Source organism: Paralichthys olivaceus, chromosome 6 (assembly GCF_024713975.1).
Source record: "Paralichthys olivaceus isolate ysfri-2021 chromosome 6, ASM2471397v2, whole genome shotgun sequence".
Taxonomy (NCBI): Eukaryota; Metazoa; Chordata; class Actinopteri; order Pleuronectiformes; family Paralichthyidae; genus Paralichthys; species Paralichthys olivaceus.
This window is the reverse complement of record NC_091098.1, coordinates 19,477,607-19,498,317: the sequence shown is the minus strand read 5'-3', so window position 1 is coordinate 19,498,317 and position 20,711 is coordinate 19,477,607. Positions and strand designations below refer to the sequence as shown.

At 40.5% G+C, this 20,711-nt stretch overlaps 2 protein-coding genes across 6 annotated transcripts; one reads left to right on the top strand and one right to left on the bottom strand.

Annotated features, from left to right (window-relative positions):
• The first annotated feature begins 5,277 nt into the window (after nt 1-5,277).
• Nucleotides 5,278-16,849, top strand: csf1b (colony stimulating factor 1b (macrophage)). Of its 5 annotated transcripts, XM_069527214.1 has the most exons (10): nt 5,278-5,530; nt 8,576-8,936; nt 9,611-9,730; nt 9,814-9,876; nt 9,990-10,160; nt 10,341-10,539; nt 10,631-10,767; nt 13,645-13,685; nt 13,778-13,815; nt 13,946-16,849. In XM_069527214.1, the coding sequence occupies exons 2-9, from the start codon at nt 8,934-8,936 to the stop codon at nt 13,812-13,814; spliced, it is 771 nt and encodes a 256-aa protein (XP_069383315.1). In that variant the 5' UTR covers nt 5,278-5,530; nt 8,576-8,933; the 3' UTR covers nt 13,815; nt 13,946-16,849. The 5 variants fall into 5 exon arrangements, with proteins under 5 accessions (XP_069383315.1, XP_019951576.1, XP_019951577.1 ...); XM_020096017.2 differs by lacking the exon at nt 8,576-8,936; XM_020096018.2 differs by lacking the exon at nt 8,576-8,936 and having other exon boundaries at nt 5,279-5,530; nt 13,781-13,815.
• On the bottom strand, nt 16,461-19,223 carry fmodb (fibromodulin b). Its single transcript, XM_020096043.2, has 3 exons — nt 19,066-19,223; nt 17,987-18,880; nt 16,461-16,612 (listed from the first exon to the last, which is right to left on the bottom strand). Exons 2-3 carry the CDS (start codon nt 18,873-18,875, stop codon nt 16,461-16,463), a joined length of 1,041 nt encoding a protein of 346 aa, XP_019951602.2. The 5' UTR covers nt 18,876-18,880; nt 19,066-19,223.
• Nucleotides 19,224-20,711: the final 1,488 nt, after the last annotated feature.

Genomic DNA, 20,711 nt, shown 5'->3' with positions numbered 1-20,711 from the left:
TTCACATCTGACTCCATTAAAGACTGCATTGTATCCTTCCAAGTCTGTCAAATGCAACTGTGACCATGTGAAAGTCAAGGCTTAAGTTGAAAACAGATTGCTCTAGCAGGATTAAGCTGCAACACCAGAGCAGTCGTATAAATATTTGTCATTGTTAGAGGATGACGGTGCATAAATATTTCTACTTTGGGTTAAAAAGGTAAAACAATCAGAAAACATGTTTGCTGTGTTTTGGAGTCACATGTGTTGCACAGTTTAATGTGAAACCTCACTTTTCTACAACCAAAGTTGCCTCTGGCCAGCATGGCTTTATCATCAGTAACCAACAGTTACAGCAGGAGCGAGTGGCTGATATAATGCCACAATTACATTTTCCTAATTCAATCACCCTTGTTCATGTTTTCTGTACAGCTTGTGATCTCTGACACATGATATTTTCTTTTCTGTGGCAAAAAGAGTTATTTTTAGTGTGAAAAAAAAAGAAAAGAAAATCATTCTTTCACGAAGGAAGCCATGGAGCTGAAATCCCATTTTTAGTATCAACAGAAAAACCTCGTCAGGAGTAAACACGACAAAGACGGGTTCTGCTTACATAGTTGGACACAGATAACGAAACAGTAAAAGCATATTCATCAGACGATATTGTCAGATTATTTTTGTCTCTTCTTCTCAGGAAAGCCATCTCGTGCTGCGGGGATGTTATGGGTCCTCACTCGCACTTCCACGAATTGTCTGCTTTGAATTTTATCTATTGGTTGTCATTAATACACTGACCTGATGCAGATGTTTCATAAGATATATTACTTATGTTTTCTGACAAGCAGAATTTATGCTTTGACTCTTGAACAATCGCCCGCTGTTGCTTAACAAAACCACAAATTAAAACTGGCTGTTGTTTGAGCAGATGGTTACAACAAATGGCTTTTATATTGATATCATTGATGTCAAATTTGATCATTTCAAGTTGGGGGATTCTGTATAGTTTACTGTTTTCTACATTAAAGCAATCGGTCAATAAAGGACATGATATCTTTCACCTCATCAGTACAAAGCTACAGTCTCAAGATGTCAAGAGAGGAAATGTTGGGATCTTGAAACACTGCTGACAGACCAGAAATTCTTATCTCTCCCCCAGTAATTCTGGCATTTTTATCTTAAAATATATATAATTTAAGATATGAGTCACCGTGCAGTAGCAAAAGGTTTTATTCATTCTTCCCAGGTTAAATACACAAAATATTAAAAGAAAGTGAAAGAGAATATCCTGGATATGCACCAGAATTTTAACCATGTGTCTTGGCTCACGTCCCATCCTTTCATTAATCCATTCTGTAGTTTGTATGTCATGCTGCCGACAAACAGACAAACAAACAGGGGTGACGTTGATGTATCAGTCATATGCTGGATTGCATGTCACCAATTCAGATTTGAACATTTACCAACACTGCAGAGTCTCATCGCTTCTGCTTCATTTGTGCATGTGCGCGTGTCGGGGCTCATTTTCCGCTGTGATACTTTGGACAAAAAAACAAAGTCTGTTGACTCTGTGTCTATTCAGTTTTTTCCTCCTCTTCCTCACCTCTCCAGTAGTTCCCTCTCTCATGGTGTCTCATTTGTCCTCCGCTTCTCTTCCTGCTCCTGTCCTGGTCATAAAAAGCATTTGTCTATGTAAGTGTATTTTGGAATCAGTCTCACTCAGCTATGAAGATTTACACACAGCAGCTATAATCATATGTCACGTGTACGTAGGAAATTTTCACAAGTATCTTTGAAAAATGTCTTAGAGTCAGACAGACAGGCAAGTGATTCTTCCGTCCTGACTCATCAACAGAAACAGGAGATGACTCTTCCTCCACCTTTCCTGCGCCTCATTAACTTCATCTTTTATTCTTTTTTAAAGCTTCAATTCATGGTCTTCAGGTGTTGCCTCAGTGAATTAGCTGGCTAGCTACCACCATGCCTAAAAAGATAAAACTCACTTTCTTTTTTATGCTCACATAAGTGTGCCAAGTATCGTGATGCAGAGATGACTCAGAATATACTTGCACTTTTGATTAGTGGTGTATTATTTTCACAGGCTTTAATGTGAGATCAAAATGAGAGATGATTTATTTTATATATTATTATTCAATATTACTTTTTTGTGAGATCTATTCATAAAACATTCAAGTGCTGTAGCCTCAGATGCCTACGCCTAATAACAACACTACCGACCATACAGCGCATATCACATATTTAATGATCATATATTTGTGCATTTTGGGAAATACCCTACTGCATATTTCTGTCCTGAACTAGATAAGAACATCAATGCCACCCTTTGTCCAAATCAAGATGAATGATTGATTGATGGTTAAAGCGCCTCACTATGTCCAAAATTATAGACATCTGCCAAACAGTATCTCCATTATAAACATAATTATATCCAACAAATGCTCCCTCACAATTTATCACTTGAGGTCGCTTAGGTCAAGACCATAAAGACAGACAACGTGTCTCCTCTTGCTCTTGATGTACAAAAATGTCTGCACAGTAATGAATGAGGTGTGGAGCTGCAGTATCAAGGTACCAATACATGCAACCAATCACAAATCAGTCTCAGCTGTCAATCTTGATGTTTCACCCAGTTTTCATAACATCAAATAACTTCTTAAAACCAAACTAATACATCTAATCACTAGAATGACAAAAAACAACTTTCAGAAAAAATAATCAACACATGCTTGCATGTCCCATGTACTAATATGGTGGAGCAGAATTCATTAACTATACTGCAGCCAGCCACCAGGGGGTGATAAAGGATGATTTGGCTTCACTTTTGGGAAGCTGTGATGCCATTAATTTTTATATCCAATCTATGATCAACAGGCTTTAACATCACATTGTAGTGCATTGGATGCCCCTTAAGCATCTTCTCTCAAGATGGAGAAGTAAAACATTGTTAATTAATGGAGCGTTACTCTTATGGCAGCAGAGTCAGCAGGAGGTGGTCCTGTCTGCAGTTAGGTCGGTATCTCATTAAAACTGTGTTTAAGGCAGCTGAAGTGTGTGAACCTTTATTTCAGATTCTTCACATTGTTTTATTGGCCCAACACCTGTTTGCTATTGTATGGGCTGTGTGCATCTATTAAAAGCTGTGGTCAGGTTTAGGGGACAGAAAAACTGTGGTGTGGTTTAATGAAGGGAAAGTTCACTGTGACAAACCATCATGCATTAATTTTCATTGCCAAAGATATTTTTTTAATCTAGTACAATTAAAAAGTGATGCTAAAGGCCTGTCCATCACTATGATAACTTAAAATACCGCCAATGGGGTCCTGACCATATTTGACATCATGCACAAGACTATAGCTTCTAACATGTGGTTTGTTTCGAATGTTCAATAGCTAGTTTAGAGCCTAGAGTTACATTTACGAGTGGATATGTGCAGGATTGATCTAAATTCATCCGAAGCCAAGCAAATCTGTTTCTCTATGCTACACTAAGCTAATGTGACTGCAGCTTTTTCCATCTGAATCCTCCTAAGAAAACAAATGAGATCATTTTCTTAATATTATTGCAATTGAAATTCAGTGTATAGATGCACTGAGATTTAATGTTACTACACAGGCATTTTATTGCAGTGTTAATTATCAGCAGTATCTGGGGAGTTGCAGGGGAAATTCCAGAAATGTCAGCAATGACACAAGTAGCAGTGCTAGAAATACTATAACAGTTAATGTGAAACAGATGGACAGTGACTGTTGAAATGTTCCAGTCGAGATTTCTATTGTAGTACTAACTTTTGTCATTTTTTAAACATAATACTCCCACCTAGACCTTTTGGTACAGGCTAAAAATGGAGCCACATTACATATATATGTATTTTTGAATGGCCCAAATAATTTCCTAAAAGCAGCTCTGCAATAATTGTGCCTTTGTATGGGACTATTTTTTTATTAGAGGATTAATACACATTTGATTCTGTAATGAGTAGCAGGTGGTGAATAACACGATATATCAGACTCTGGGCAGACGACTCTTGTTAATGGGATGTATTCATTATTGTCTTTCATGGTCAATGATTTGTTGACTTAAAAAATATTATAGCAATACCACAGTGCAAGAAAAAAACTCCTCCATTCAAGGACAGATGTTGCAAAAGTATTTTCAGCAGAATTTACTTATAAAGAAGACACAATATTATATTATTTTAACATTTCAGTTTATGGCAACTTCAGGTCTTTGTGCAATTTCTGCTTTAGAGTTTGTGCCTCTCTACCAGCTTTTTAAGTGTCAAATTCATGAGTAAATGTATATATATATAGTTTAAAGTGTGTATGTGATTTTGCATTTCTGCAAATATCAAACAATTTCTAATAATTACATTTTGTAATGTTTAAATAAATAAATACAATCAAAAATATATTACATATCATTATCGTTGATGCTGTAACATGTGAGCAGCATTGTAATGTGTCTGCTGATTGAGACTGAGCTCATTTTAGTTGCTCTTCATGTTTTGGGGTAAACTGATTTCCAGCAACGCATTATATTTTATTTGATTATCAATATGTTTTGTGGTTTGGGTCAGTACTGTACTTGAGTGCATGTGCCCAGTTTCAATTTCCTACCACTGATTCAATTCTAAACTGAAAAAAATACATTCCACAGTATGAGACCAATTAATGATTAAGATACATGAGTTAGTGATGTCAAGCGTAGGAATGTGTTCGCAATACAAAGTGTAAGAAGTCGCTTCCTGTCTTAATAGATCCCAGGCCTAATGTTTTTTCTTTCTCTCTGCTGGAGTCTAACTAAATGAATAAATCAGTGAATAAATTGAGCAGCATGCGTCCAACTACGCATCCTATCCTTGAGCATTCCGTGCATCTGATTTTTCTTGCTTGCTTTCCCTCAAATGGATCCCGTCAATCACAGCAGTAATTCTCCAGAAGAAAGCGAGTGCATGGCCCCTAATCACAATTGTTATTCTGAGAGTTTGTGTGACAAACAGCATTTTAAAAGGACGTGGCTTCAAGTCATAGAGTTTCAAGAATAACAACAGATGTTACCACCACCGTATTGAAGCTCTAATAAATCCTTTTATTCACATTTCCTTTTTTAGAAAAATAACCTTGAGGGGTCTCTTGCTCTTGTATCTTAAACAAAAATAAATGATCCTGTTAATCTATAGTCTAAAAACCAATTTGTTATAACACATCTGCAGAGACCAGTACACCAAATCTTGTCAAACAGAAGACAGAAGGGAGGTCTTTAAAAAGGGCTGTCTGTCAGCTGAGACAGTTAGTCTTGGTTTGAACTCACTCTGTGCAGGAGGAGCACATCAGGCAATGCTTTGAAAAACAGCGCCGCATGACGAAGTGTCAAATTTACTTAACAGTAAATTCCTTTCTCTGGAGCGGGATTGAATATATGAAAAGGATCTCTTTGCTTCAATGTGTGTGACAGAGGAGTCTGGTGTTTTCCATTGTCAAACACGTACCAGATGACCATCCTTGTGTCAACCCTGATTCAGAGCAAAGCGAAGGTAGGTGAGAAATTTTCTATAACTATCACAAGAAAAGTCCAAGGCTGCTGCAAGACAAGAAAAGGGCATGCAAGAGTTGTTCTGAAGTGTGAAGTTTGATGCGTGATCCTGCAGTTTGCTGACCTACATAGATCATAGCAGCATAGAGAAAACAACTCATGTGATAGGTGACATTTGCATCATGTGTTCCTGCATTTGCCACATACCAGTCACATCAAAAGTTTTATTAGATTACATTAATTTGATTATGTGTCATCATTAGTTATTTAGTAAAACTTGTGGCTGGCATGATAGTCTTTCAGTTCACACATAGCTTCTTGTTTTATTTTGAAATCTCTTTTTATTTTAATATACTTTTTTTATTTGCTTAAATAGTTCGCTAAAACACATAATGGCGCAGGGTGTTTTTCCTCTCCTTCAGAACTTGGCAATCAGTCTGCATGCACAGACTGAACAACTTAGATTCATGGTAAATCATGACACACAAACTACGGGAACTGTAGAGTTAAACTGTGCAGCTCAGCTTTACAAGAGGAACAGACGAAATATGAAAATAGTCCTTCTCGTTTCTAACGGCTTTAAACTGTCCTTTATATCTTTATATATCTAGATCTCCGAGGTAGACCAGTCAACAATAAATCTTTTTTTTTTTTTAATCGTTTCAGCTTAGTGTTTCTCTGGCATCTGTCTGGGCTGTTAGTTGTAAAAGCTGCATCGAACTCCGGTCAAGTGACTCAAGGAGTTGATTATGAAGGAATACCTTTCCACTGCAGACATATTGCCTGCAGTGTGAGAAACATGTGCTTGTCACCATGTTTTAAATCCTGAGTAGAAGGATTAGGTTTCATCTGGGGCCATTTTACTGTTACAGTTGCCAAAAGGTGCTTGGTAGCAGGCATCACTGGCTACAGGAGGAGTCTATGCATGTTGCCTTCTCAGGCCAAATTTCCATGGTAGAGGACCATAGCTGGAATTTATCTTACACCAGGCTGGGTTCCTCTGAGGTCAGGCACAGTTAAACATCTGTCACTGGTAATATCGGAGGAAAAAGGCGCTGTACACGTTAGACTCAATCTGAAACCCGATACTTTGTCAGGACCCGAGTTGAGAAACAGAAATGTTGTGCACAATTGATGTGCAGGGGTGGAGAGACAGCATTGTTTCTATCTTTTCCCATGACATGGACCACTAGAATTTTGGACGGAAATGCACAAATTGCTCAAATGCCTTTTGTTACGGTGTAAATCAAGAGGAAACTCCACTACGGTTTACTTTGAACTTGATTTTCCTTTTCAAATAACTTATAAGAGGAGAGAAAGGAAGAAAGCTCTCTTACGAAGGGAATATATCACAATTTGGGAGGGAGTGCTGAATCGGAGCGACACTGCTATGTGGATTACTTTCATGTTGACATGGTTGAGGTCAGGATGCCAAAATCAGCTCTTAATGTTTCCCTGGTTGAATTGGTGATTGAGAGTATTCTTCATCTTTCTATTTTATGTATCACAATCTTCCCTTTGAGTGACTTCATGCCTGGACTCTGCATTATTATTTCATGTTTTATTTTGAAATTACTTTCCTTGCACATCTATTCATTTACTTCCTGTCTTTGTTATTTTTCCCGCTTCTGTGATGGTCTGCCCCGCCCTAATTAGTTTCACCTGTGTCCTATTGTCTTCCCCTAGGGTATTTAATGCTCTGGATTCCCTTCACACTTTGTCATTTTGTCTCTTTGGTTTCTTGCATTTGTTCCTGACTTCTTCCCCATGTGTTTTGTGACCTTAGTTTTGGTTTGCCAGAGTTTGTACTTCCTCAGTTTTTGCTTGCCTACTTGTTCTGTTGTTTTCATCTTCACATGAACCACTTTTCTCATATTAATTGTATTGTCACTCCATGCTGCCTGCTATCACGTGTGTGGGGAGTGCACTTGGGTCCAAACCACGAATCTTGACAGTACCAACCGACCATTTGGACGCAGCAGGCGCTTTGTTTAATTGAACTCTGTGATTTGTGTTATAAGCTGCATAATGGTGGAGGGGTGGAGGTGCCTGAGTAAGGAGGACAGTCTAGTAGGACTGACATTGGCATGTAACTTGTCCAGAAAGCTGTGAGTTCATTGCTTTAGTGGCTTAAGGATTTTTTTAAACATCCCTGCTAACTTGATTTCAGCATGCCAGTCTCGTGTTTTTTAGCCACCCCTTTTTCTCCCAGCTGATAAGCCACCAGCCTGCTTCTGAGTCAGCTATCCTGCAGCCAGTGCTCCAGCTAGGCTTCAGTCTGTTAGCCAGCAGCATGTTCCATTGTCTGCTGAACTGCTGCCAGCTTTTGAGCAACTAACCTGCAGCCTGGATCCTATCGGCTAGTCCCAGGCCCTCAAGACTCCATCCTATTTCCCAACCTGCATATAACTCAATAAGCTGCTAGTCTCCACTCTACATTCCGAGTAAGCTAGCCTCAGGTCTGCTTGCCTCCAGCATGATAACCACCATAATGCTAGCCTTATGCATGCACCTAAACCTGCAAGCCTTCATCATGCTAGCAACCAGCATACGGGCCTACAGCCAGCCTCCCATTCTACTAGCCTCCAATCTGCACCCAAATTGGCTAGCATCTTTCCTAGATCTTCTTCTGAGCCCTGCTACCAAGATGACCAACTTCCTGACCCTGAGGACCTTGAGCAGGCTTATCCCCCAAGACACCTGTGGACTTTAGCTTCTAGAAAGAAGCTTGGGTCACAGAGAGGTTGATTGGTCAAGCTGCACAGCCCCACAGAGACTCAGCTGTCCAGCACTACAGGTGCTGAGCTACCCAAAAATGTATTTTCACACAACAGGGCTACATTGTGAAATAGTTCTCAACATCCAATCTTCTCCAGTGTCAGGGGTCTTGGCCAACATCCAGCACACTCCTGTATTAGCCAAAACTAAGCTTGATCCTGATCCCAGTTGACACCAACTCCTGATCACCAGTTGGTGGTATGGTTGACACCTGCCCCTGGTTTCCAATTTTTCAATTGTCTGGCCATAACCTACTCCTTGTTCCCAGTTGGTAGCCCAGACAACACCTGCTCCAGATCTTCAGATACCAGCTCCGCACTTTGAGTGGACAGTCCCTGCTGACAAGCAGCCAGACTGGTCAACAGATGCATCTCCACCTGACCCCACCCGGCTCTGCAATCCAGCCTGCACTAACCTGGGGTTGAATCCTCTGGTGCCAGCTGCCTTTCTGGACCTTCAGTCTTGCCGATATCCACCAGAGGCAAAACTGGTCTCCTGCTGGTCCTTGAGAGAGTTTCTGTGTTCCCTGTCAGCCTCATGTTTAACCTTTCGGAGAGGTCCTGCCTTCACCGGCCTGAGAAGTTCATCCTGTTTTCCTGGCATCTGGGCCATCCACAGAGGGTCCTATGGTCGGTCCCTGTTCTGTTCCCTCATCTTGCGTGCTGAGGTCTCTTATTCCATCCCTGCCCTGCCCTCTGTGGGCATCCACCAGAGATTTCGAACTTTGCCCTTGTCTAGTCCTCCTGGTATTCCCCTGAGTTCCCCGCCATATTTCTCTCCTCCCTGTTCACTGGCCCCTGTTCATTATTTCCAGCTTTATTTTGACATTACTGTCCTTGTATGTCTTTTGTGGTTTACTTCCTTTTTTGATTTTTTCCCCTACTTTGTTATTGTCTGCCTGCCCAGCTTCGTGTCACCTAAGTCCTATTGTCTTCCCCTTACTAGAAAATAGAGGCCCCTGAATCCCCTTTCACTCTTTGTCAGTTTGTCTAAGTTTCATGCATTTGTTCATGAGATTTTCACGTCTTCTGCTATTTTGGATAGCCAGAATTTAGACTTTCTGATTTTGTTTCCCCTGTTTGTTTTTAGGCCATCTGCACAAAGACCGGGTTTTATTATATTAGAAGTATCTTCACTGCACCTGCCTTCCTTCAAAAATCATTGACTCTTGACATTATGATACATTATCTACTTGAGTGATGTCAGAGTACTTCTAATGTGATAACTGGTATTGAATGTAAACAGATTTGTGTCCAACCCCCCTTGGAGAGTTGAATGTAAAGATAATGTATGATTGTTTCAGTTGCAGGTAAAGTGTCTGTGTGTGCTTATGTTCCTGAGCTTCCCTCTGAATATGGCTGAGGTCCCTGGTCCATGCAGACACTCCATCACTAGGGAGCACCTGCTTACAGTCAGGAACCTGGTATGTGTTGAAACAACATCAGAAACAGCTGTTGAAATAGTAGAAATGTCGATCCCACTACAAAACTTTTGTTGTTTCTGCAGATGGATAACCAGTTGAGAAGTGGTTGTTCGATAACCTACACATTCATAGAACGGAGAAATTTGGTAAGGTAACATTTGTTTATTGTTACGGTTTCCTTAATGAACCTTAACTTCAAACTTTCCACTAACTGCCTTGTGGTTTTATGTTTATTACCTTGTGGTGTGATTTTACACAGAGCAAATGTTGCTTCGTAAAAGCTGCTTTACCATGGATCCTGGAGCTTCTCACCACCCACTTCAAATATAACCGGGGGTCAGTCAATGATGGCTACGTTCAGTCCCTTAGAGCGCTCATCCTCAACATCTATTCTCAGAAATGTGTGCCACAGATTAATGAAGAGGTTGAAGTGAGTATATGCATTTATGTGTTGTACTTGTATCTCATTTCATGCGGGTGAAGGAATACATTTTCATAAATATAAAACATCAAATACAAATATGTGATATGAGGAACTGCCCAGCATGAAAAGATAAATCTGCAATACTTGTGAAAATATTTAAGGTATGTTAAATGGAATGTACCACAGGATAAGCCAGAGAGTTTCGAGACGCTGTACAGAGGGTCTCCTTCAGAGGCACTGCAGAGGGCTTCAGAGGTGCTGTCTGTTTACTGGGAGCTGATCACAACCAGCAATGCACCAGTGGACTGGAGATGCCAGCACGAATACACAGAAACCTTTGGCTCTACCACAGAGCTATTCACAGAGTCACCCGCACATTTTACAGGTGGGAATCTCAATCTTCTGGAAAGTCCTGTGATGAATTATGCAGATGTCTGGAGCTATTGAGATCACAGATTTCCTGTTCTTTTCTACAGACAGTTATGGTAGGAAGTCAGTGAAGGCCTCTCAGAGAAGACCGGTCAAAGACCTGTACAAGCTTGGCTTCATCATTGCCTCCATTTGCGGAGGACTGCTATTCATACTCATGCTCTACTGTCTCATCTCACACAAGGTACTGGTGCTTCTGATTTGTTAATTTCCTACATCACATGTGCCGTAATAAAGTTAAGCATTCCAGTCAGTAGGTCTTGGCAGCCATGTACCAGCTCCCCATATTTGTCTCTATTCATTAACTCATATGATCTCATCATTATTGGAGATTAAACAACTGTAATTTATTTTGTAAATGAATGATGTGGCAACCACAGTGCTTTTATATCCCATTAAAACACAAACAGACAAAAAAGGTGTAATAATGGCTAAACAACCCCATAAAATGAAGGCAATGAGACAGTACCAGTTTAAGTAATCCTGGTAAAAACATAGCATCATCTCTGGAGAACAATAATAAGCTAACAGGTCTGTTAAAGTGACAGTGTTTTAAAGGGAGCAAAAAAGCAAAGACACCAATGTCGTTAACTACAACCCAGCCTTGGTTTATGGCATGCTTCTTTTACATTTTATCTGTGGGACAAATCAAACATGGCCACATAGGAACCAGCCCCTTCTTTACTGGCGAATGAAAGTTGCAAAGAAATTGTGAATGGTTTTATTTTTTTAAGGGAAATCTAAAATTCTGGTGTGGTGGTAAACAAAGTTGTTCTGTGGCTGCATTTACTGTTCACTTTGTTAAGTTCGATAAACTGCATTTGATCCTTAAATCCTCATTTAGAAATCGTGTTATGCATCTGACCTAGATATATGTTGAGCATTGATTTGTTGCAGAACAATGCTCACAGACTGACTAATTCTGAGGTCAGCGCTTTGATCAAGCAATTTCAGGAGTATTGCTAATGCCTAATATGCACGTCATGCATGTGTTTACCCCTGTACGTAACTATGATACCCCTCGAGAATGTACACAGAGCTCACAGTAACAGCTCCTGCAGTTTGGAGCTGAGTGAGTCAGAATGTTGTCATGTTTGTTCTTTCACAAATGTGCATTCTGTTGAGTGGCAGGATGATTTTGATCACATGGGAGCCAGGGGATATGTTCTCATTGATTACATTACTCTAGAACTGAAAGAGCATCAGCGTGTAATCACATTAGACCTTCACACAAGTGGTGGGTTAATTTCAAACACATTCTTCTGTCTGAGTGGCTCTTTTAAGTCAATATCGGATGATTCCTCACAGTAAAGTTACTGTTTTTGGGTTTGTTTTTTCTTCCAAATCTACTGTAGGATCACAGTTGTGTGGGGATATAGGTGCCGCTAAATGCATGCATTCACGGTCGATCAGGAGTTGGCTTTTTAAAGGTTTTGATTGAATCAGACTTCAGACATTTTAATTTATCGGCAGGCGAATGGATTTTGGCAAACCCTAACCAAGATAATCAGTGACAAACGAGGAATATTTAGAATTGTTGAACCAACTTGCTGCTCCAAAGGTTGTTTAAGGTTATATTAACATAATTGAATCAATATTTTAACGTTGGTAAACAGTGTTACAGGGTAAACAGTGTAGACAGGAACAATGAGAATCAGTTATTATAGGTGGTATGGATGCCAAATATTGCATTTGATTCATATAAATGACTTGGGAGAAATGTGCTGCTTCCTGCCATAAATTGATCCTGTCTTGTTCAGAGTTAGCAGCTTGTGAGAAAAGCTGGAATTGACCTTTCCTTTGGGAAGTATTGGTTGCTCGTATCCTGTTTAGCTGATTACGCTCAGTGACACAGCAGAGTGGAGCTGCCTCTACTGCGTTTTGCCACAGTGTGGGTGTGGGTAAATGTTGCCCCTCGAAGCCTCGGCACTAAACCTTCTCTGACTTTAATTACCATCATCTGTGTGTGCAGTGAAAATGTGTGACTAAAGAGGGGTGCCTGGGCTTCAAATGCTGTGTGAGGGAATGGACAACATTGGAAATGACATGTTAGTTACTTGGAGCAGAGCCATGTCTGCAAATAATCTTAAACCATACAAAATCAGTGTTTTTGTCGACTGTTGTATTTGCTATGGCACCATGAGGCCTGCATTGGCAAACATAATTAATGTCCATGCAGGTCTATTCCATTTTCTGACATGGATGAACGAATTGTGCTTATTCAAAGTCGTCCTTGTAAGTGAATCTAATGTCTTGTGCAAAGGCAGATGTTGTACATTTATTGGCTGTGTCATAACCATAGACTGTATGTAAAGAGGTCATAACATATTATAGGCCGGGTGCAGTGACAGAGTTGATAAAAATAACTTGTTCTGTATGCTGTCTCTGTCACATGTATGCTCCTTCCGTCTGCACATCTTTTGGGCAATATACCAGTGTTGATTTATTGAATAAGATTTACTGATGAACTCTGCTGGAGGCGAGGCTGTAACTTTAAGGTTAAAACAGGGGTCAAACTTCGCTTTTTTTAGTCTCCAGAGCCAAACAAACCATTTCTTTCACCAGACGACTGCTCATATTGCCTCCAGGGCTGGGGCAAAATAACATGAATATCACGATGCCAAGCGCTTTTTAAAAAAAAATCTATCCTTTGGCTGCGAAATGCTCAACAAATTTGAAAGGTGGCTGTAAAACTTTGTAGTTTACTCGGTCAAGGAGAACAGTGGAACAGCCTGGACTCGATGGATTCCAGAAGTCATTATAAAGAAAGTTGTAATGGTAGGAAATAAAATATTAAATTAGTCCACAGCAACCTTTCTACTTTTTTGCAGCATTACTGTGCACTGCCCCGTCCAGTTATTTGCTCACTATCTTCCAACTCAATCATGGCAAAACACCACAGTTTTTTTGTCTAAATCTTTGCACACAAGCCTCTGTCAGTGGCTTTCCTCCTGATTTCTCATCAGTCAGAACTACAAATGATTTAGTTCGTTCTTTTTTTTAAATTATTTTGTTACTCACCCTCTGTGTCTCATCGGATTTTTTTTTCTTTCCAAAACAGAAAACCCACGACCCTCACAGATCAAGATATACAAACCAAAGGTAGAAGCCCAGGGATTATTAGTATTACAAATGAAATGTTCTGCCCATGTTTATTGTCATCCTAATGCATGTGTTTGTCATCTGGGTTGAAGCAGAGACCTGCAGGACATAGAGATGGAGCCACAATAATGTGAGTATCCTTCTCAACCTCATTAGAATACTCTGGGTCAGTTAAACAGCCGGAGTTGGCACAGCTCACATCATCTGTGTTCTCCTCGATGTGAAGCATTCTCTTTATTTCGGTGTTTTTCTCTCCTCAGGTGACACACGGCGCATCACTGCAGCAGCAGATGGAACACTTGTGAAGCTGTACATTTTATCCATCACAAACAAGTTGTCATATCAGTATTGTGTGTAATATATCAAGCTCACCTATTTAATCGGAAGCTTCGCTTTGATTTAAAGCAAAGATGGACCTTATTTGGATTAATATGCTATGTATATTATGTTTATGCGTTATCTTTTGCGGTTCACAAAAAAGTTTTATTTTTACACTAGTTATGAATGTTGAATAATGTGTCTCCATTTGCTGCCACTTAACCAACTGTTTGTAATGTTGTTTGCCAAACATTTCCACAAGTTATTTATTAGTTTGACTCTATTCAATGACCGTATTGATAATAAAAAGTTAACATCAAGACTTGATCCCAAATGCATTGCTGTCCAGCTACCAGTGCATTCATGGTCCACAGCTTTAAAACCAGTTAAAATGTATGGCTGATTGGTGGCTGAGCAGAGGACATGAACACCAGGAAATCACATGTAAAGTGCAGGTAATGGCTTCATTTATGGATTGAGGCCCCTTTATAGCCTACACTCTGTTCGACTTAACACTTCAGTCAAAAATGCTTTTATCCTCTGTCTTTTCCACTGCTTCAGAAAGCACTACAGTTCCCCTCATTGTCAGCCCACGCTGCTGGTCATCACGAAGTTCGCCAATTTGTTAATGTTAAGGCTAAAGATTTGTAAATCCAGTGTTATTATAAAACAATCTGAGTAGTTTCAAAACAAGAATATTGTGTTATTAGTCAAACACACTGAGCTGTTGTTACTGGCAGAGAGGTGGAGAAACAATCTTGATAGATACACACCAGTGCACACTGGGGATGATAGAACTTGGTGGGAACAACATGCTACTGCAGTTAACTCATATGCATGCATTCCATTTATTCATTGCCACATGGCATTGGTAAATAATATGATAATACAGACAGAGAGGAGGGGAATGTTGCATGTCTATTCCATAATGCTGTCGTGACTTTCACTCATGTTTATTCAATGACGATCCATCCTTAATGTTTTATAATAATAAATTGCATAATGTCTGACTTTGAGGAAAATTGGACAAATTCCCACCGAACTAAACATTTGTACTTGTCTTAGAATGGGCCACATCAGTAAATCCTGTCAAAATATTCCCACATGTAATCATCTGCATATGTGCTGGCCCCTATTTTGTTTTTGAAGAATCTGCGTAAAGCAGAGGAGAAAAAACAAGTGTACAGCCCTGCCCCCCCCAACCTCTGCAGAACCATGTGCAGCCTGCAATATAACATGATCTACAGTATAACACACTTAATTTCACAGGCTACTGCTTATCAGTGTGCAAACCAGTGTTTCACTGGCAGTAATCCATTATTCATCCCAAGTCAGGGCTCCATTACAAAACAAGGAAAGTATTTCTATAATTCAATTTAGTGCCTTTCTGCAGAGGATTAAAGGCAGCTGATGAAGATGAAAAGGCAAGTTGTCCTCAACAATAAATATGTGGGAACTGCCTAAGACCAGTTAGTACTGTCAAGGGGGCTGCTGCCTCTCTCTCTCCCAACCTCTCTGCCTCTTTTATCTTTAAATTAGAGGAAACACAACATGTCTCCAATTCTAAAAACGTGTCCTGACAAACATTACGCTGACAGCTGGAAACTTTTTTTCCTTTGAGATGAAAGAATCGCATTACATACCAAAACAATTTATAATTCATAGCTTTGTCAGTGGATATACTCTGAATCATGTCAGTTCACAGGTTAATACGCCTGATTATAGCTTTACTGGCTTTAACTCAGACTCTGAAAACAGTCGGCAATAAAGTAAAACATTAGATAACACTCAATCTAGTAATCTACTATCTTGAAACCAACAGATTAACTTTGCACCCTTGAGAAGCAGTTAAAGACACAAACACTTGATCAAATAACTTTATAGAGAAAATGTTGATAATGAACAGTAGGGTCATTATTAAGTGTACACTGATTGTACATTAAACAATGTGACCTTGCCAAATAAAATACTACTGTTTTATCATCCTATGCCACATGGTGGAGGCAAAGATCCGAACTGAATCTCTCGCTGTTGACGTTCAATTTTATAAGTTATTCTTTATTAGATATGAATCAAGCAGAACTCATCATCAGCTACAACTTAGTTATACCAATTTATATATACTGTATTATTTTGCCAGAATACTGGTACTGATAATATGATTAGTTTGTTGAAAGGATGTTAGTCATCTCTCTCTTTCTGTCATCCATATGCCTGTCATCTGGATACATGATTATACAACTGTGGTATTTCCTGTTGACTAATACTGGAACTATTTAATCATTTGGAATAATAATAGTAGCTCTCATGACAATTTCACAAAGCGTTATTTCAAGAATGTTTTGACGTAAGTGGACAGTGGGTAAACACAGTGGCAGGTAACAGGTCATCAGGGTGTTACGGGAGGACAACACCCTTGAAGAGTTGAGACACATCAGGGAAAGAGATCAGGAAGCTCTACACGTCAATAAAGGCGACACGCCGCAAACAGTAGGCAGCTTCAGCAGGAATGTCTCTGGCACTGATCTTATTGGCATCCAGGCGCAGCATTCTCAATCTGGAGAAGTTTGTCATGTCGATTGCACTGCAGAAGCTGCGCAGAGAGAACTCTGGAAGACACAGAAAGGACAGAAATACAAAAGGGAGGCAACGTGCTGTCTCACAGTGTCATTCTGTGAGTCACATCGAGAGGTTATCAAACCAAGCCAACAAAAATGAGCACTGCAGTAAATTCCTCCTGGGACCTAAGTCTGGGCTAAAAGGCGAGCCGCGATGCTCACACTGCTTTATTACAGCTTTTCTGGAAGCCATGGAGCAAAACATCAATAAAAAACTCTCTTCTTGTACTTTGTTTTATGATCTGCATTATTTATTGTCCTTTTTTTAACTGTGAACATTTGGTATTTGTGTTTGTATTGTGTATGAGAAGAAAGTGTGTGTTGAAAACTGCTATGTCAGAGTAAAGGGCAACATTAAGAAGAGTTGTCTGAAAATCCTGCTGTCGTTCTTGTCTAATGCTTGAATTTTTTCCACTTCGCTGCATATTCAGCCAAGACCCCGGAAGTAATGTGCGATGTTACATCACCGTGAGGGCGAGGCCGTTGCACCGAATCCAACTCCAAAAAGGAGACGACAGAAAACTTGTGAAGTTTTAGGAAGTTAAAAAGACCAGATAGTGTTTGAAGCTGAAGGATGTTACAAATGCAGTTAAATTGTGTTGTTGAACCGAGTCAGACAGAAACAATGTGGGTAAACTGTCTGACCGTGTTTTTCAGTTCAAAATCACACAAGCAACCGGAGTGGATCAGTGGAGGGTGGGAATTGTTGAGCTCACTTATGTTTGACGATCTGTCAGAGAGGCAGAGGAGGAAAACAACTACAGCTCCTGTTAAATCAAATACTAACTCTCCCACTAACTACGTTTTGGTAAAAGTCCAGGAGTTTTTAAAATCGGGGGCCATAAATTGGCCACAACTTGAACAGAGGGGCCAATTATATGCCCAGCATTCATGCACATTTCCTGATTCAGTAAGGTGCACGTAATTTTTTCTTGATTTAAAGCTATAAATTATTAAATATGTTTTGAAAGGTTTTCATTGTTACATTGTGTTACTCAAAACTTTCAAAAAAAATTCTCACAAATTCTAATATTTTTTGTTAACATTTTTGACTATTGACAGGACATGGGCACTTCTGGGACCAATCAGATTGCAGCTAGTCCCAGACTCCCCTGGCCCCACCCCTGGATCCGCCCCTGTTTGGGATATGAATAAAAATTATACAAACTTTTTGTGTCAACCTGCTTTAACGCATTCAAGCTACAGTTCTAAACAGTTTAACCCTGGCGCCACAATTAAACACATAATAATTTATTTAGAGTGTTAAAAAGCAGTAAAACAGTTATCACAGTTAAAAGTGAATCTCCCATGGGATTTACTGCTACATGTCATGTGAACATACTGTGCGACAGGATGTGTCCATACCTTTGATTTTATTGGCTTGCAGATAAAGGTTCTCCAGGTTCCTGCTGACTACAGGGATCTTCTCCAGTTTATTGAAGGACAGGTCGAGCTCAGTTAGTGTGCTGATGTTGAAGACATTGGATGGAAGTCCTTTATCTGTCAGCTTGTTATGAGCCAACCGGACAAACTGCAGTTTGGGATACATGGTGAAGAAGCCTGCTGGCACACTCTCTATGCTGTTAAACTCCAGGTAGAGCTGTTGCAGCCTCTCAGGGAGGTTGTCAGGGATTGTCCTCAATTTGTTTTTCCTCATGTCCAGCAAAATCAGAGACTTCAGCCCCTTGAACACACCTTGAAGGTCCTCTATGACATTTGCTTGGAGCTGAAGGGAGGTGAGGTTGGCCATCCCCTCAAACGACCGGGGGAGGATTTTTGAGATCTTGTTATGACCAAGCCGCAGGTCTGTGATGGACTTGGGCAAGTTAGGAGGCACATGGGTGAGCTCATTGTGATCCAGGAGTAACCGGTCCAGGTTCTTGAGCTTGCTGAAGACATTCTTGCCAATCTTGTCTGAGTTGAGCTGGTTGTGAAACAGCACGACCCAGACTAAGTTGGTAGCATTGTCAAATACTCCATCCTGGATGCCAGTGATCTGGTTGTGCTGCAGGTAGACATACTTTATGTGTGAGGGTACGTAGGGAACATGCTGTAGGTTGCGGTTGTGACAGTACATAGCAGTGAATAATGTTGAGGGGCAGTCGCACTCCAGAGGGCAGTCCACCTCTTCTGCCTGCCAGCTGGTGGACCGACGCCGCCCTCGCAGGTGGGAAAGCCATTGGAACTGGCTGTACCGCTGGCCCATGCTCAGATCCACAATTCCCATCAAGAGGAAGAGCACCACTCTCTGCATGATTACTGATTGAAACCACAGACAAAAATGTATAGTTAATATGATGTTAACTGTAGTTTTTGCCTGATTACCCAATCCCATAGCTGTAACCACTAATATATACTTTTGCAACTAACTCTGCAGTATACTAATGAAGCAATTTAAGCCCCATGCATTCCCACTTTTTAAAGGTAAAGTCGGCACAGCATACCTATCGCTTGGTTGATCAGAGACGACGCTTCCTTCCGTGCTCACGTCGCCTGCGTCTTTCTGAGACTGAGCAGAATATGTTGTTGGTATAGAGTAAATATCCCCTCTCTCCCTCCGGCAGCAGTCCCAGCCACCCTGTCTCATTAGAGCACATACATTTTTCAACTTGCATGTCGAACGTACACCACAACATTTCACCTCCAGCCATGTCAATATCAGTCCCATCTGTAAGCTGGTACAGACATCTGTTTTTTAACGACCTTGGGTTCCTCCCTGTGTTATGCCTTATCATTAACACAGCCACTCTGAGTCTGGCTTGCTGTTTATTGTTGGTGAGGAGGTTATGGTGCAGGTGGGGGTTATGATATAGAAAAGTTAACGAACCAGGTGAGATGTTGTAATGAGCGCTGAGTTGGCGCTTGGTTATAATTTGAAATGTAGCTCTTATGTTGCAGTATGCTTATGGACAACAACCAACAGTATCAAACACTGTATGTTTCGACATGTAAAGGTATGTCAAACCCTGTTATTTGTTCACAGTCATTCTTCTTCAACGTTCCATATTTTTTCCGCTCTCTCTGTTACTGCTCACTACAGGTACTCACTACTTTCGTCAATTACAGTGTTCAAGCTGTGGAGAAAGTTAACATGTGTTTGTGCTGGTGCCTGTAGACAGAGGAGATCCATTATCATACTGCAGATTGACCTCAGAGTGGGCCTCACCATTTATGACCTCTAGCGTAGCAGCAAAATTGGGGGCAAAGTTACAGGGATTATAATCATTCCTCCCCAGTCGACTTCCCCTCTTTGTGGAGTTAGAAGACGGTGGATAATGCACCTTAATCACAGACTCACCATACATTGCATCCCATTTGAGAGAAGGAACCTGAGCATACACAGATGGGACGCCTTGCTTCCTTGGGTTTATGGCTTGAATTTGTTTCATTCCACTGCTGCTGGAACCTCCTCACTCAGTTGGTGTACATTAAAAGGGAAGTGGCCCCATCATCACACAGTGCAACTGATACTGACTAATACAATCCAAAGCTCCCTAAGGCCTTTCAAAGAAGATCTGGGAAAGGAAGTCAACATGCGCTTTCACTTTAGAAGACTGCATTATTTGCCAACTCACCACTCAATCACAATGAGAAGGCCTTTCCTGTCTAAGTAGACTCTTAAAAATCTTTGATGGGGACAATGTGGGAACAAGGTGATTCCCTCCTGTGGCGCTTCACTTCTCATCTGGCCTTTGGACACAGCATCTGACAAATAACAGCAACAGAAAGCATGATGGGATTTCAATTCCAATGAGGCTGTGTAAAGCTGCTCGATATGATCTTATTTTTGTCTGAATTAGATAAATGTTAAAGCATTATATTGTGGTCCTCTAGTCTTAAAAACCCTTGGTGCTTTTGACTGCAAGTCACATTCACATGCAGAGTTATACAGCACTTCTATATGCCACCATATTCTTTCATACATCAGTCACACTCTGACAGAAACAGCCATCATGGGCAATTTAGGGTTCAGTATCTTGCCCAAGGACAATTCGGCATGCTAGCAGGAGGAACCGGGTCTCAAATCACGGCCACCCAATTTAAGGGTTAAACCCTATAACCCCTATTTTTATTAACCTTTGAATGGTCA